The following is a 14,058-nucleotide window of genomic DNA, read 5'->3' on the forward strand; positions in this document are numbered from 1 at the left end:
AAGCAGCAAGAATAAAACAGCAAACACCGGACCCTTTTGACCTAGTGACAGGTCTACTTAAAAAAAAAAAAAAAGTGCAGGCACACACAGGGAGATACGCTTGCAAATATGTATTATTATTCTGCAAAAAGGAGTCCATAACACAAGTGTGAAAACAGATTTAGAAAACATGTTAGTTGTTGAATTCAAATTTACCCACAATCCGTCTAATATTTCGGACAAACCTTGCAGATGGTCTGATATTCTTCACTTTCCTCATCATATGATGCAAGTAAATATCCTCCATATATGCCTGTTCGCTTTCCTTTTCCCAGGTAGCCACCGATTACTACTAGATCCAGGGTATCTCCTAAACCTTCTAAATAATCCTTCTTCAACTAAAAAAAAAGATATTATATATCAATTATTATATATATATATATATTAATTTTATTATATATATATATATATATATATATATATATATATATATATATATATATATATATATATGTGAGGTCTCCCATGTAAAATAAAGAAACATACTCGTCTCCTGCACTAGTGCCGCTCCATTGGAGTCGGGTCCACCACGATTTGCGTGGTATTTCAGATAAATGTGGAAACCACACAATGGAGTCAAATAATCCATAATTTTTATTATCAAATTGTAGACACAAACAATTAAAAGAAGTTGTAAACACACTTCCTAAATGACAAACATAGTTAGGGAGGAAAGTAGAAGACCTCGAACATGTGGGGACCAGGGCCTTATAAATAATATATGGCTGGGGTTTTGTGGATTCCTAAGTCTAGTGAAAGTAAAAGGCCACATTAATCCCAGTCACACAAGTGTAAGAGAACCCCTCCTAAATAAACAACTGCATGGCACACTAGTGAAGGGGATTACCCCCAAAATCCAGGTACAATTAGTCTAGGATAGATCAATAGATCATCTCAGGGTACATACCAGCAGTTCAATTAGGAGGGAAGGTCCAGGGTCCGCGATTTGCGTGGTATTGCTATACCGTGTGAGCACTTCAGTCAGACTCTTGAACGAATGAATGTTGGACAAAAGTAATGAGGGCAGTAGACTACCGTAATTGTGTCCACTGATTTGCTACACAGCTCTTGTACCATAACAAATCAATGTAAACACCGGCAGACCTAGCAACACGCACGTCGCTGGAATAGCACTGGTGCAGGACGTAAATAATATATACATTCTTTATTTTACAAGGAAGACAACTTCATTTAAAAATGGGTTGTCTAGGTAGTGTTTAGTTTAATGAGGGCTTTCAATCTAGAACCCTTCCTTTGTGATTAGTTATCTGATAATTTGATACTTTACTGTAATTTCAGATTACAATTGGAGAGAGGCTATTGAAGCCAGACAACTCCTGTGAGAGCTCAGTTACGTTATGTGCACACTATGATCATGCACCTTAACACTGGGTTTTTCAGCCATCGTCTGGACTGTAGTTTTTATAATTGTATGGCAAAGCACAGAAGTACACTGCAAAGAAACATACAGTACAGAACAAAAGTTTGGACACACCTTCTCATTCAAAGAGTTTTCTTTATTTTCATAACTCTGAAAATTGTAGATTCACATTGAAGGCATCAAAACTATGAATAAACACATGCAGAATGAAATATTTAATAAAAAAGTGTGAAACAACTGAAAATATGTCTTCTATTCTAGGTTCTTCAAAGTAGCCACCTTTTGCTTTAATTACTGCTTTGCACACTCTTGGCATTCTCTTGATGAGCTTCAAGAGGTAGTCACCGGAAATGGTTTTCACTTCACAGGTGTGTCCTGTCAAGTTTAATAAGTGGGATTTCTTGCCTTATAAATGGGGTTGGGATCATCAGTTGTGTTGTGCAGAAGTCTGGTGGATACACAGCTGATAGTCCTACTGAATAGACTGATAGAATTTGTACTATGGCAAGAAAAAAAGCAGCTAAGTTAAGAAAAACGAGTGGCCATCATTACTTTAAGAAATGAAGGTCAGTCAGTCCGAAAAATTGGGAAAACTTTGAAAGTGTCCCCAAGTGCAGTGGCAAAAAACATCAAAACGCTACAAAGAAACTGGCTCACATGAGGACCGCCCCAGGAAAGGAAGACCAAGAGTCACCTCTGCTGCGGAGGATCAGTTTATCTGAGTCACCAGCCTCAGAAATCGCAGGTTAACAGCACCTCAGATTAGAGACCAGGTCAATGCCACACAGAGTTCTAGCAGCAGACACATCTCTAGAACAACTGTTAAGAGAAGACTTTGTGCAGCAGGCCTTCATGGTAAAATAGCTGCAAGGCTAGGAAACCACTGCTAAGGACAGGCAACAAGCAGAAGAGACTTGTTTGGGCTAAAGAACACAAGGAATGGACATTAGATCAGTGGAAATCTGTGCTTTAGTCTGAGGAGTCCAAATTTGAGATCTTTGGATCCAAACACCGTGTCTTTGTGCGACGCAGAAATGGTGAGCAGATGGACTCTACATGCCTGGTTCCCACCGTGAAGCATGGAGGAGGAGGTGTGATGGTGCTTTGCTGGTGACACTGTTGGGGATTTATTCAAAATTGAAGGCATACTGAACCAGCATGGCTACCACAGCATCTTGCAGCGGCATGCTATTCCATCCGGTTTGCGTTTAGTTGGACCATCATTTATTTTTCAACAAGACAATGACCCCAAACACACCTCCAGGCTGTGTAAGGGCTATTTGACAAAGAAGGAGAGTGATGGGGTGCTACGCCAGATGACCTGGCCTCCACAGTCACCAGACCTGAACCCAATCGAGATGGTTTGGGGTGAGCTGGACCGCAGCCAACAAGTGCTAAGCATCTCTGGGAACTCCTTCAAGACTGTTGGAAGACCATTCCGGTGACTACCTCTTGAAGCTCATCAAGAGAATGCCAAGAGTGTGCAAAGCAGTAATCAAAGCAAAATATGGCTACTTTGAAGAACCTAGAATATAACACATATTTTCAGTTGTTTCACACTTCTTTGTTAAGTATTTCATTCCACAAGTGTTAATGCATAGTTTTGATGCATTCAATGTGAACCTACAATTTTAAAAGTCATGAAAATAAAGAAAACTATTTGAATGAGATGGTGTATCCAAACTTTTGGTCTGTACTGTATACCATTTGGTATACATATCATAACAGTGGGTCCCTATGGCTGATGGATTTTGTCCATATCCGTCTTGAAAGTGCATACACCTCAGCATATGCACCCAGCTGTATGTACAGATCCAGTGTGGACCGGGTATTAGAAATGTTGCTCTGTTTGCATCACACTATGTTCCTACATAAAATGTATACAATGGAAGAAAAGACTACAGTGTAGTAGGTATGTAGGGGAATATAATGTCAAGAATGGGAGAGGCATCTGTAAGGGCAAAGGTATCCTTCAACCAACCAAAAACAAACCAAACACTAAAGCTCTTGATGGTAGAAGTGGACCAGTTTAGATGCCCCCATCCTTGCCCTGCACTGCCAGGTAAGCCTCAGTGATGCAAGTATCTGTGTATGGACAGTTATGAAGCTTCCCATGGTAGATGTAAAGCAAAGAAAAGTCCAAAGATGCAGATTTCCTACAAATAATGTCATAAGGTTTTGCAGAGGATGCAGATTGGATGGCTCCCTCAGAAGAGGGAAAGCATAGAGTCCAACAGCATCATATTGCAAACCAGGCCTCACACCATTGGGTTCTGCAATCTACGTAATACTGCCCAGATTTGCTCAACAGACACATTTTAACAATCTAATAACTCACTGTAAGGATAAGACTAGATTGGGTAGTTCTAAAGGCCCTGTCACACACAGAGATAAATCTGCGGCAGATCTGTGGTTGCAGTGAAATTGTGGACAATCAGTGCCAGGTTTGTGGCTGTGTACAAATGGAACAATATGTCCATGATTTCACTGCAACCACAGATCTGCCAAAGATTTATCTCTATGTGTGACGGGGCCTTTACGGTCAAAAAACTCATGCAATTTGTAAAAAAAAAAACAAACCACGAGCTTTTGAAAGTGTATATTTTTACTACATGTTCTTCAGCAGGATCATTACAACTGATGTCCTAAAAACCTTAAAATGAACTATTAAATACAAGTCATGCAGTCAAAAATATGTTCCTAACAGCAAGTTCTTTTTGAAAAGTTACAAGTTCTTTGTCTAGGCTTATTTGTAGAGAACCGGTCATCAGGAATTTATACCCAAAACTAATGGCACGAATATGAAGGTGCATCACTGCTACTAAATCCTCACTTTTCTGGTACAAATTTTTCTGTTTTAGAGAAATCCATAGTTGACATTGTATGCTAATGAGTGGTAAGTACAGTGAGTGGGCACTTACAGCTCTCCGGTCCCTCTGCCTGTTCCCCGCCCACTGCCTGACTTCCATATCTAGCGAGCTATCAGACAGGAGGCAGGCAGTGGGCAGGGAACAGGCAGAGGGGTGGAGAGCTGTAAGGGTCCACCCACTGCACTTACAACTCCTTAAGAAGGATTTAAATACATCCTGAAAGGTTATTTAGATTGTAAGCCCCAGTGGGGACAGAGATGATCACGTCTGTAAAGCGCTTTGAAATTAATAGTGCTATATAAGTGAGTAAAATAAAATAAATAAATGAAAAACTCTTTTTTCTTAACTTAAAACGTGTATATATATATATATATATATTATATGTATATGCATATAATGCAAGTATAGTAATATACTCTCCTACCGCCACTTTCTCCATGTTACAATACCATTTTGCTACTCTTGTCAGTAGAGACACTGAACGTTATACTATCCAACTAGCTCTTTGAGTGAACCAGAAGTCTATTTCATAATGTAAGCCATACTGAAAAAGCCACTTCAGAGTCATGAAGAGCTCAGTGTGGCCAGGAGAATCTGCAAAGAGGTACATCACTGAGAAGAGGAGCAGAATGGCGATGGATCCCGGAGAGAGCAGCAGTAGGTGTTCATATGCATACACTCACATTACATTACATGCAAACGTAAACATATCTAATGAAGAAAGATAGTCATGGGTGGGCGGATTTAATTAGCATTAAAGCTTCTTTACATACAGGCCATTAGTTTGGGATATAAAATCTTGATGACAGGTTCTCTTAAATGTTGCAGTTAGTGCTGTGTATATGTAACGCCTTCCTGGATCAACAGACTCAGGAGGGATGTAATGGACAGACTAAAGGGAAGCCACTCACCAAGCAGGACCCCCAGAACCCTGAAACCCTTTAACAGGGATTTGGAATTACACAGGGCCCTGGAGATCACTTCCTGTGGAAGGCTGCAGTCCGATGAGAGTAGTCGTCAGGCAGGGTCAAACCAGGAATAGCAGAACAGGGACAGAATCGGCAGACAAGGACGTAATCAGAAAACGGAGCAGAGGTCAAATCCGGATCGGGCAGCGAGGTACAAAAACAGCAGGCAGTAGGGTAGTCAGAAAACACGCAGAAGTCAGCACACAGGAATCACAAAACAGAATAGGGCGGACCAGGAGCCAGGAAATCAGAACTATCTCTGGCAGTGGTCATGTGACAGGAGGGGGAATAAGAAGGGTGTGGTGTCTTCCCATTGGCTGTAGCTGAACGCTGGCAACTTTAGCTGGAAGACACGCCACCCACAGTCAGCCAGCGGTACTGCAGATCCCAAGATAACCCAGCCCAGTGGATGATCGGAGCCTGCGCCCTCCGGTGCCGCTGGCATCGACTCCTCTCCCATCACCAGCACCATCCACGGCAGGAACACGGCGTCGCCTGGCGATCAGAGCAGAAGTCGCTGGAGCAGACTCCGGCGGTGACGTAACAGCATGCTAATAAAGCATTTTCTACGCTGTAATATTTCTAGAGCGGTGGTAGTTGCCACAAAAAAATCCTGAAGATGATGCAAATTTCCCAATAAATGGGTATCAGGCAAAAAACAGTAGTCAAAGTAGGTTATTGTTAAAAAAAAATCCTAATCTACCTCTACTGCACAGAATCCATGTGACAATATACTGTTCTACCTTGACTACTGAGATACTCTTGAATACCAGTTCATTCTGTAAAGTGCAGCATGATCTGGGTCATTTCATGGCAACCACCACCATTCAATATATACCTTCATCTGGTTCATATCTCTCTGTAGCAGTTCAGTCCAATGGCTGCAGATTCTCAATGTCCCTATTGATATACACATTTAAGCTGTTGTGCCATCACACAACCCAAAAAGGTATGCACCTCTCTTTTTGAGGTCCCTGACAGTAGACAGAAAACATCAAATGATTCCAACAATGTACAACAAAATCTGCAGCTGTTACTTGCGAATTTCATTGAGAATTGTATCCTATTCCACTAAAAAAACAGTATGCTTTCATTTTTGTGCGGAACTTTCTGTATCATGTTTCAATGAGGTTTTGAAATGAGATTCACTGCAAAGTGCTGCACACTTGCAGTTTGGAGGGCAGGTTACTAAGAGAGGAGGTGAAAATAAATTCACAAAGGACAAATACATCAATGGAATCTGTGCCTATTCGTCTATCCTTGCATTTCACTAATTCAGGGCTATTCATTAGAGCCACAGTTGATTACTTCCTACAGGGTTTGATATCATAAATGCAGCCAATAATTCACCTGGGTAACTGGTTTTCACTAAAGTTCGCTGTTCACAAGTGGTACTGTTAACACGCCCACGGGGTCTGGGGGGTTACTCATCATCGGGCCGGTGTAGGGGGTGGCATGTCACCGCGACCAGGCCCGGTTCCGTGACCCCGGCGGTGTCAATAAAAGATGGAGGAGTTATTTACAGGGGAGAAGAGTTTTTGTATTCGTGACGCCACCTGTGGTTTGAGACTAGTATAGGAGCCGCCGCTGCGTGAGGTGATCCCCTGGGGCAGATGGTAGCGCAGCTCGGATGGTACAGCTCTCCATAGGCAGAGCTCAGTCCCCGGGGATGATGAAAGTGGTAGTCTCTGATGGCGGCGGGACGCGAGGGCGATGACACCGGCAGTGATGGGACGACACAGGGAATGCAGTGAAAGTTCTTTACTCACTGAGATGTCACCGCCTTTGGAGTGAGGCGCTTAGCTGTTATGGGCTCCAGACGATCCCGAATATTTAGGAGGTCAAGGCCGACGTTCCTCCTGTGTCTCCTTTCTATTGGTAGTCCCTCCACCCCAGCACCTGGTCAGTGGAACAGGTCACGGGCACCTGTCGCGCTTCTCAGGAGCCCCGGGATCCCCCTTCTTCCTAAGAACCCGGGCCGAGACGCTCCATCTCCAAACCACGGGTCCTTTGCTCTTCCGTGTCCTCTACCCTTGTCTATGCCGTTGCCTGTTCGAAGGTCCAGGCTCGACTACTGCTGTGTGATGTGACCACTCTCTTCCCCTAACGGAGCCCTGCCTCCCGGGTTGCTGAACTAGTGGGGCAGGAGGTCCCATACCTCGTGATGGACACCCCAGCACCTACCCTAGCCCAGTTTAGGTGGGGGGGCAACTAACTGTATGTTGTATAAATTGTGGTGTAACATCGGTGAATGACCCCTGTCTTACCCGGGATGAATACTACACCTCGGCTGAGGTGTAGTACCCTGTGGCACCTGAAGCCTCAGGGGTGCCACACTGTACCTTAAGGTATTAAAAAAAATATCCAAGTACAAGCTAGGGAAAAATACCTTGTTTAAGTACAACAGACTGCGGTTATATGCTATGTAATGAAAACTTTCTGGTTGGCTTAAACATTTCATTATATGTCTAAACAAGAGATAAGTCAATCGTGTGAAATTCAAATTCACCACTTTTACAGAATTTTCCTCAAAGTCTCATCTGCTGCATTCTGAAACGTCTATGTGCACAGAAATTATATGTATAACACCCTGAGCTCAGCTAAGACTAAATTCATTCTGAACTCTCAAATGCAAACAGACAGACCGGCGACACGATACTACAACCGATCGGTATATCTTTACCGATCAACGGTCCTTTAAGTGCTTGCTTACACAGCAAGACCAAATTAAATGATTTGTACTGAGCAGACTTTTTTTGCAACTTTCAGAAATTGAATGTATGTTCGAAGTCATGGGGACCTGCGAATTTGAGGAAAGGTTACTTCAAGTCGCTCCTATGCGGATCGTTCCGCTCATCTATAGTCTTAACCTAAAAATAAAAAGTCCAAACAAGTCCTAAAACCCACCTTTAACCAATTATGAGAACGTTTGGCAATTTCATATGTTGCATTTTGTTCCAGCGTTTTCACCATTAAGCCTTCACAAGAATCTACATAGAACAAAAGAAGAAACAATTATCAATTTAAAAGTATTTACATGTAGCAGAGGAAACATTTAATTATACTACTTGAATACCTTTTATAGACTGATCAAGAAATTCTGAAATTTCATCTGTGTTCGAAGTATCGATATAGGTAGCAAAAATGAATTGTCCTTCTAGTTCAGTAAAGGATTCTCTCAGTAGTTTTCTTCGCTTAGAAAATGGCTCTCTAACTAAAGACTGGAAAGAAAATTTTCAATAATTACATATCTTTAAAACAAGTTTAAATTTGACTTGCTTTTTTCTATTTGCAGTCATTCTCCAGCAATGAGAGCTTTTAGCTTTCACTGTGTACAGCTGGTTTCCATGTAGCTTAGCCAAAGTCTGTTCAGACTCTGTCCAAAACAGTGCAGTAGTTAAATTCCAGAAAAGGGAGGTTAACTCTCTAATTGAAACTAATCTTGCAAAATTACCAGCTCGCAGCATTGGCTACTCAATGAGCAGGTCTCCCAATCATGGATCAGTACAATGTGCCTGATCAAAAGCCCTGCTGGCTCTGTGTGTAAAAATAGTGAGAATAGTGATGACTCAAGTGTAGCACAAACCACTGATAGCTGAATGTTTTTGCATTTTGCTTTTTCTCACTCCTTGATTTTTTTTCCCAAAAATCAAATGAAAAATCCAATATAAACTTTTCACACTGTCAAATGTTTTTTGTTTTTAATACCAAGCATATGGCACCAGAAGTCCATTACATTACATGCCTTGATTTGAACATGTCTATTTATACCTGCATGTATCAACTGTATACTCATGGTTTTGAGCTGATGTATAAGTTTGCTACTTTGAAATGAGTTGACAAAACCGAAATCAAATTTCACAGAATCTTTTTCCCTTTGTTATCAACAGGCAGCGTAGCATTAGCCCACTAATGAGCATGACAGACTTTTCCTTTTATCAATAAAAACGGCTCTCTATATTATAGACGACCCACAATATTAAATGGCTGTGTCGCAGCCATTTCCACAAACGGACTTAAAAGTCCATTATAAAAAAATAAAGCCCATCACTTCATTTTCTTTATCCTTTTTATCAATTAATATTTCATGAATATACACCCAATAACTTGACATATTGTTATATCATATTCACAACTATGAATACATCTAGACTGCGATGCAATACGGCCTCAACAAGCTTCCATGCTGCAGTCAGACTTGGTGTGGGCAATCCATGTGCCACAAAGGCTGCAGGAGATTAAACAGGAATGCAGAGGCATGTCACCGACGATCAAGGACCACAGCTGTAGCCACGTCATCGTCAATGTGATATAATATGTCAAGTCATTCAATGGATATAAATTGATAAAAAGGATAAAGAAAATGAAGTCTTTTGTATATTGGATCTTTCCTTTTATCATCACTCAGCAACACTTAAGGACCAAGGGGTGGTATCTGAAGAGTAGCCTAGATCCATGGGCCCTCAACAAAAACTCAGTGATACAGCAGGAATCAGACAGCTGGATTAGTTTAGTTACTTTAATATTTCAGAGGTGAAAAAGTTTTCAAAAATTCACAAAAAAAGAAAAAAAAATTGTGTCATTTTCAGAGACCTGCAATGTTTTCATTTTCAAGTGGAAATATCTGTGTGAGGGTGTGTTTTTTTTGCTGCCAAGCTGATGTTTTTACGGATTTAATTTTGGGGTATAGAAAACGTTTTCATTGCTTTGATTACGACCGATTAATTTTATATATTGATGGCTCAGACTTTTAGGGATGCAGCAATGCTAGATAGGTTTCTTTTTCAATTACATTTCATTTATTTTTTAGCATTACAGTATATAATAAAAATAACTGTCTCCTATCAATGACAGGCACAGTCTGGTGTTCACAGGAGTACCATAATGGCAAGTTGTATCACTGGTGAATCGATGGGAGTATGGATAAACATGTCTCCCATTTGGGCTATAAATGCTGCTGTCAAATTGACAGCAGCACTTAAAGAGTTATCAGCAGTAATGAGAGCTCAGCTCCAATCGCTGCTGTTAGATGCAGATGATGGCTGTTTAAATAGCCATCATCTGACATGAATGATGAGCTTCACCTTGCTAATGAGGAAATAATAAAAAAATTAAACTGCAAAAACCTAAACTGGCCTGAGCCTAAAAGATTGCATTAAAATATACATGCCTGGAATTCTAATTTTATTAGGTACCTGAACCATCAGAGTGTTTATTCTAATGTACTCTGCACAGCTTTTACATAAAGCTGCATGCCGCGCCTTCCTTTTTGCCTTGTGTGGAGACAGAAGATAACAGTCATATATAGTTTATGTTATCCGTTCTTAACCAGAAGAACCTGTGTAATTAGTTGGCATTGGTTGTGCTTCATTTTGAAAGTGTCCATTTTCACTCTAATCCACACTATGCAATTAAATTCTAAAAAACATGTGATGTTTAACACTCACCATACCCTTAGATAAATAACTTAAGGGATGTACAGATGTCAAAATGCAGTAACTACTGCATAGTTTTCACTGCAATGGTACCTCAGACTCTGCAACAGCAACATGGTGCCGGAAAGCCATTGGCATCTGGCTCTGTAATGTATGGATGACATGGCACTATTGATATTAACCTCTATGCAATGTGAACTCACATACCACCCTGTTGTACATGGTGGCCAAAGTGCATGTATGAAGTGAGATCAAGAGCTGAGCCCACTCCACACAAGGTAGATGCTGTCTGTAATACACTGTCGGCATCTGCTAATAATAGCAGAGATCATAACTAGCCACAATCACTGCTGTTTAACTAAATACTAGTCTATAACAGATAGCTTCAATCAAATAGCACTATTGGCCTAGCAAAACTAGTATTCGTCCTGCAAAATACGCCCTCATGCAGCTATATAGATGGAAAAATTATAACAAGTGATGGCTCTTGGAAGAGGGTGAAAGAAAGAAAAAAAACGTGCAAAAATGAAAAATTGTATGATTAGTACACTACATATTATAGAATAAACTTTGACTTTGCATTTTGGAGGAACAGCACTTGTTAATAGTCCCAGTTTTTCTCCATACTTACTTGTACTTGATTGATGGTAACTACTCACATACACATGGGAGGAGTTACCGGAGTAAAAAAAAAAAATTGTGTAACAAACAGGGTGATTCTTATAAAAATGTTAATAACATTTGCCATATGTCTACCTTACAGCAGCAACATTTTTTTTTTTTTTTTTTAAATTGTGACAAAGCGTGATGATGGAAATGGTTAAATCAGAGCGTATTAGCCATTTCCATATTTACACTATCACCAATTAGTGTGGATTCTGCAGCAGCCAGCATTGATTACGTGCCGTAGTGGTTGTGACTAAAACACAACCAAATCAGTTTAGTGCAATTATTAAATTCCTTAACTGGCACGCCAGGTTAGACACCCTCTGCGCCCTTTTGTCTTTTCAATTTTACATTAAAACATTTTTTTTAAATGACTTATTTGTTCTGCTTAAACATTTAGCAGCATATACATTTTACTGTAAAAAAGAATACATTTTGTTATCTTCATGTCCATAATGACAAACATTAAAGCATGTCCCTTAAAGCTTTTGTGGCGCCCTGGCCTAGCCAGGTCGTCACAGATAACACACAAACACCCCACCCCCACTAGACAGGGACACCAGCCAAACACAAAACCCTTGTTGCCTCCCTCCAGGGTCTGATGTCCACACCAGGTGGGGCGGGGCTAAGCGGTTGGCTCCACCCACCGAGGAGTTCACAGGCCTGGAGGCGGGAAAAGTGACAGTTTAGTTGTGGAGAGAGATGAGTGTAGGAGTTTGAAGTGAACACTTGAATGTCTGGGTAGTGGCCCGGGCACCGACAGCAAGGTTGGCAGACGGTGGTGGCCGTCTGCAGGAGTGGTGGAGCAACGCGGAACCATAGGACCGGGGATGGGCGACGGCCCGCCGGTACCGACCGGAGAGCGAAGTGAAGCCAGCACACACAGGCAGGGCCATCGGACCCCGACCAGGCTTGGAGCCGCCGACAATAGTCAGATCCGAATGTGACTGTAACCCCAGGGGTTTCACAACAGCAAAAGTCCCGATTGAAGGCAACCGCTTACACCGTGAGGGTATACAGCTACCGCCTAAGGCTAGAGACCCAAGGGCCAGCGCCTGTGGGCAAACGGGCTCCTCCGGTACCCATACATCGGGGAGCGGACTACCGTTGGGAATCCATAGTAGTCAGAAAGAAGAACATCAAGGTGCAGGGAAAGACAGCCGCCATCACCTGTCCGGGGAGAGACACTGTAGCCGGCTGTGGGACCCGTCCATCCAGCCGTTTGGTTTACCGAGGACTTTGTACCTTTCTTGCTGAGTGAGTACACCCGTGCCATCCGGTCCCTGCGACCCTGCACCTCACCGACCCTGCCTCCCCGTCACCACACCACCGGGCCCCGGGACCACCGACCCCTACCCACGGAGGGGGAAAACAACATCCCAGCTGCTCCCTACCATCGCTCCCGGGATCCCCGTCACCAGCAGCGGTGGTGCCTATCTTCACCACGACCCGTGGGTGGCGTCACGGACTAAATCCCCCAAACCAACCACCCCTTTCACTCACGGGCGAGGAGCGCCGCGCGAGTCCCCGGATCCGGCCCACCGCTCGAGCCACCGAGCAGCCATCGCAGCAGCGCCGGACCCGAGCGTTAGTGAGCACGCGGCGGCGTCCTCCCCGCCCGCGACACTTTCTAAATCCCCAAATGAGGTCTTCAATGCAGAGTACTAACAATTAGTGCCACACTCGGGGCATTTACAGAACAGGAAAACAGTACAATAATAAGACAGCTGTCCACTCACAGTGGGAAAATCTAGGCACTTTTTGGAATTTCATTGTTTCACTCTGCAAAACCCAGTGCATACTAATTTTTGGAAATCACCTGTCAAAAAGCTCATTTTATCCTTTGACTACTGCTTTGAGGGTGTAGTTTCCAAAACAAGTTCACCTCTCAGAAGGTTTCTTTAATTTTCCCACCCTGAACTCTAGGGGTAGTTTTGCTATGTTTGCACCTCAGAGGACTAGCAAATTCAATGTTCAGTGCCTGCAATTTAATCTAGACAAATTTACACTCAAAAAGTCAAATTGTGCTCCTTCCCTTTGAGCCCTGCTGTGTGCCCAGTAGTGTATGACTATATGAAAGGTGACATTGTCACAATTGCAGGGTACTGTTTTTTGTTTTTTTTTGGCCTTGAGTAGAGATAAACGGAGTAGAGATAAACGGACTCGCAGATAAACGGGACCGGCCGGTTCCCGTTTATCTTTTTTTAAAAAATCCGGTTCCAGTCCCCAAATAAGTCTATAGGCATCAGAAACCGGAGATTAAAAACGTTGGTAGAAGGGATAAGGAGATAGGAGCACGGGCGGTGCACTTACCGACGATCTGCTATGGCAGCAATCTGCTTCCAAATCGCGCATTCACTTCCGAAGCAGCTATTTATCATTCATTGAATATGCACTGCTTTCCACGCCCCCAGCGCCTGTGATTGGTTTCAGTCAGACGCGACACCACACTGAGTGGCAGCTGGCTGCTCCCAATCACAGCTCGTTTATATCGTAGGTCGGGGTTACACTGCCGTATGGTATTCGATGTGAGAGCATTGGATCTGATATGCTAATGACCCTCAACTCAGGCTCTGCTGCGAGCATGAGCAGAGTGTCATCTGACTGTGATCCGATCCTGCGATCAGGTCACAACTGTGGAGGAGAGTGAGGAATTAATCGCCCCCATCTCCTCCGTTGTCAGCCTGTGCGTATATCAC

The 14,058-nt window shown here is 42.6% G+C and overlaps 1 protein-coding gene across 3 annotated transcripts in view; it reads right to left on the bottom strand.

The window, feature by feature from the left end:
* The window catches only part of LIG1 (DNA ligase 1), a 793,173-nt gene that overhangs the window by 225,750 nt on the left and 553,365 nt on the right, over positions 1 to 14,058 (bottom strand). For all 3 annotated transcript variants that reach the window (XM_075328747.1, XM_075328748.1, XM_075328746.1), the window contains exons 23-25: positions 8,335 to 8,479; positions 8,166 to 8,248; positions 225 to 377 (exon numbers count right to left, since the gene is read on the bottom strand). In XM_075328747.1, coding sequence (XP_075184862.1) covers positions 225 to 377; positions 8,166 to 8,248; positions 8,335 to 8,479 — 381 coding nt within the window. The remainder of the gene's footprint in view (positions 1 to 224; positions 378 to 8,165; positions 8,249 to 8,334; positions 8,480 to 14,058) is intronic.

This window comes from Anomaloglossus baeobatrachus, chromosome 11 (genome assembly GCF_048569485.1).
Source record: "Anomaloglossus baeobatrachus isolate aAnoBae1 chromosome 11, aAnoBae1.hap1, whole genome shotgun sequence".
Classification (NCBI taxonomy): domain Eukaryota; kingdom Metazoa; phylum Chordata; class Amphibia; order Anura; family Aromobatidae; genus Anomaloglossus; species Anomaloglossus baeobatrachus.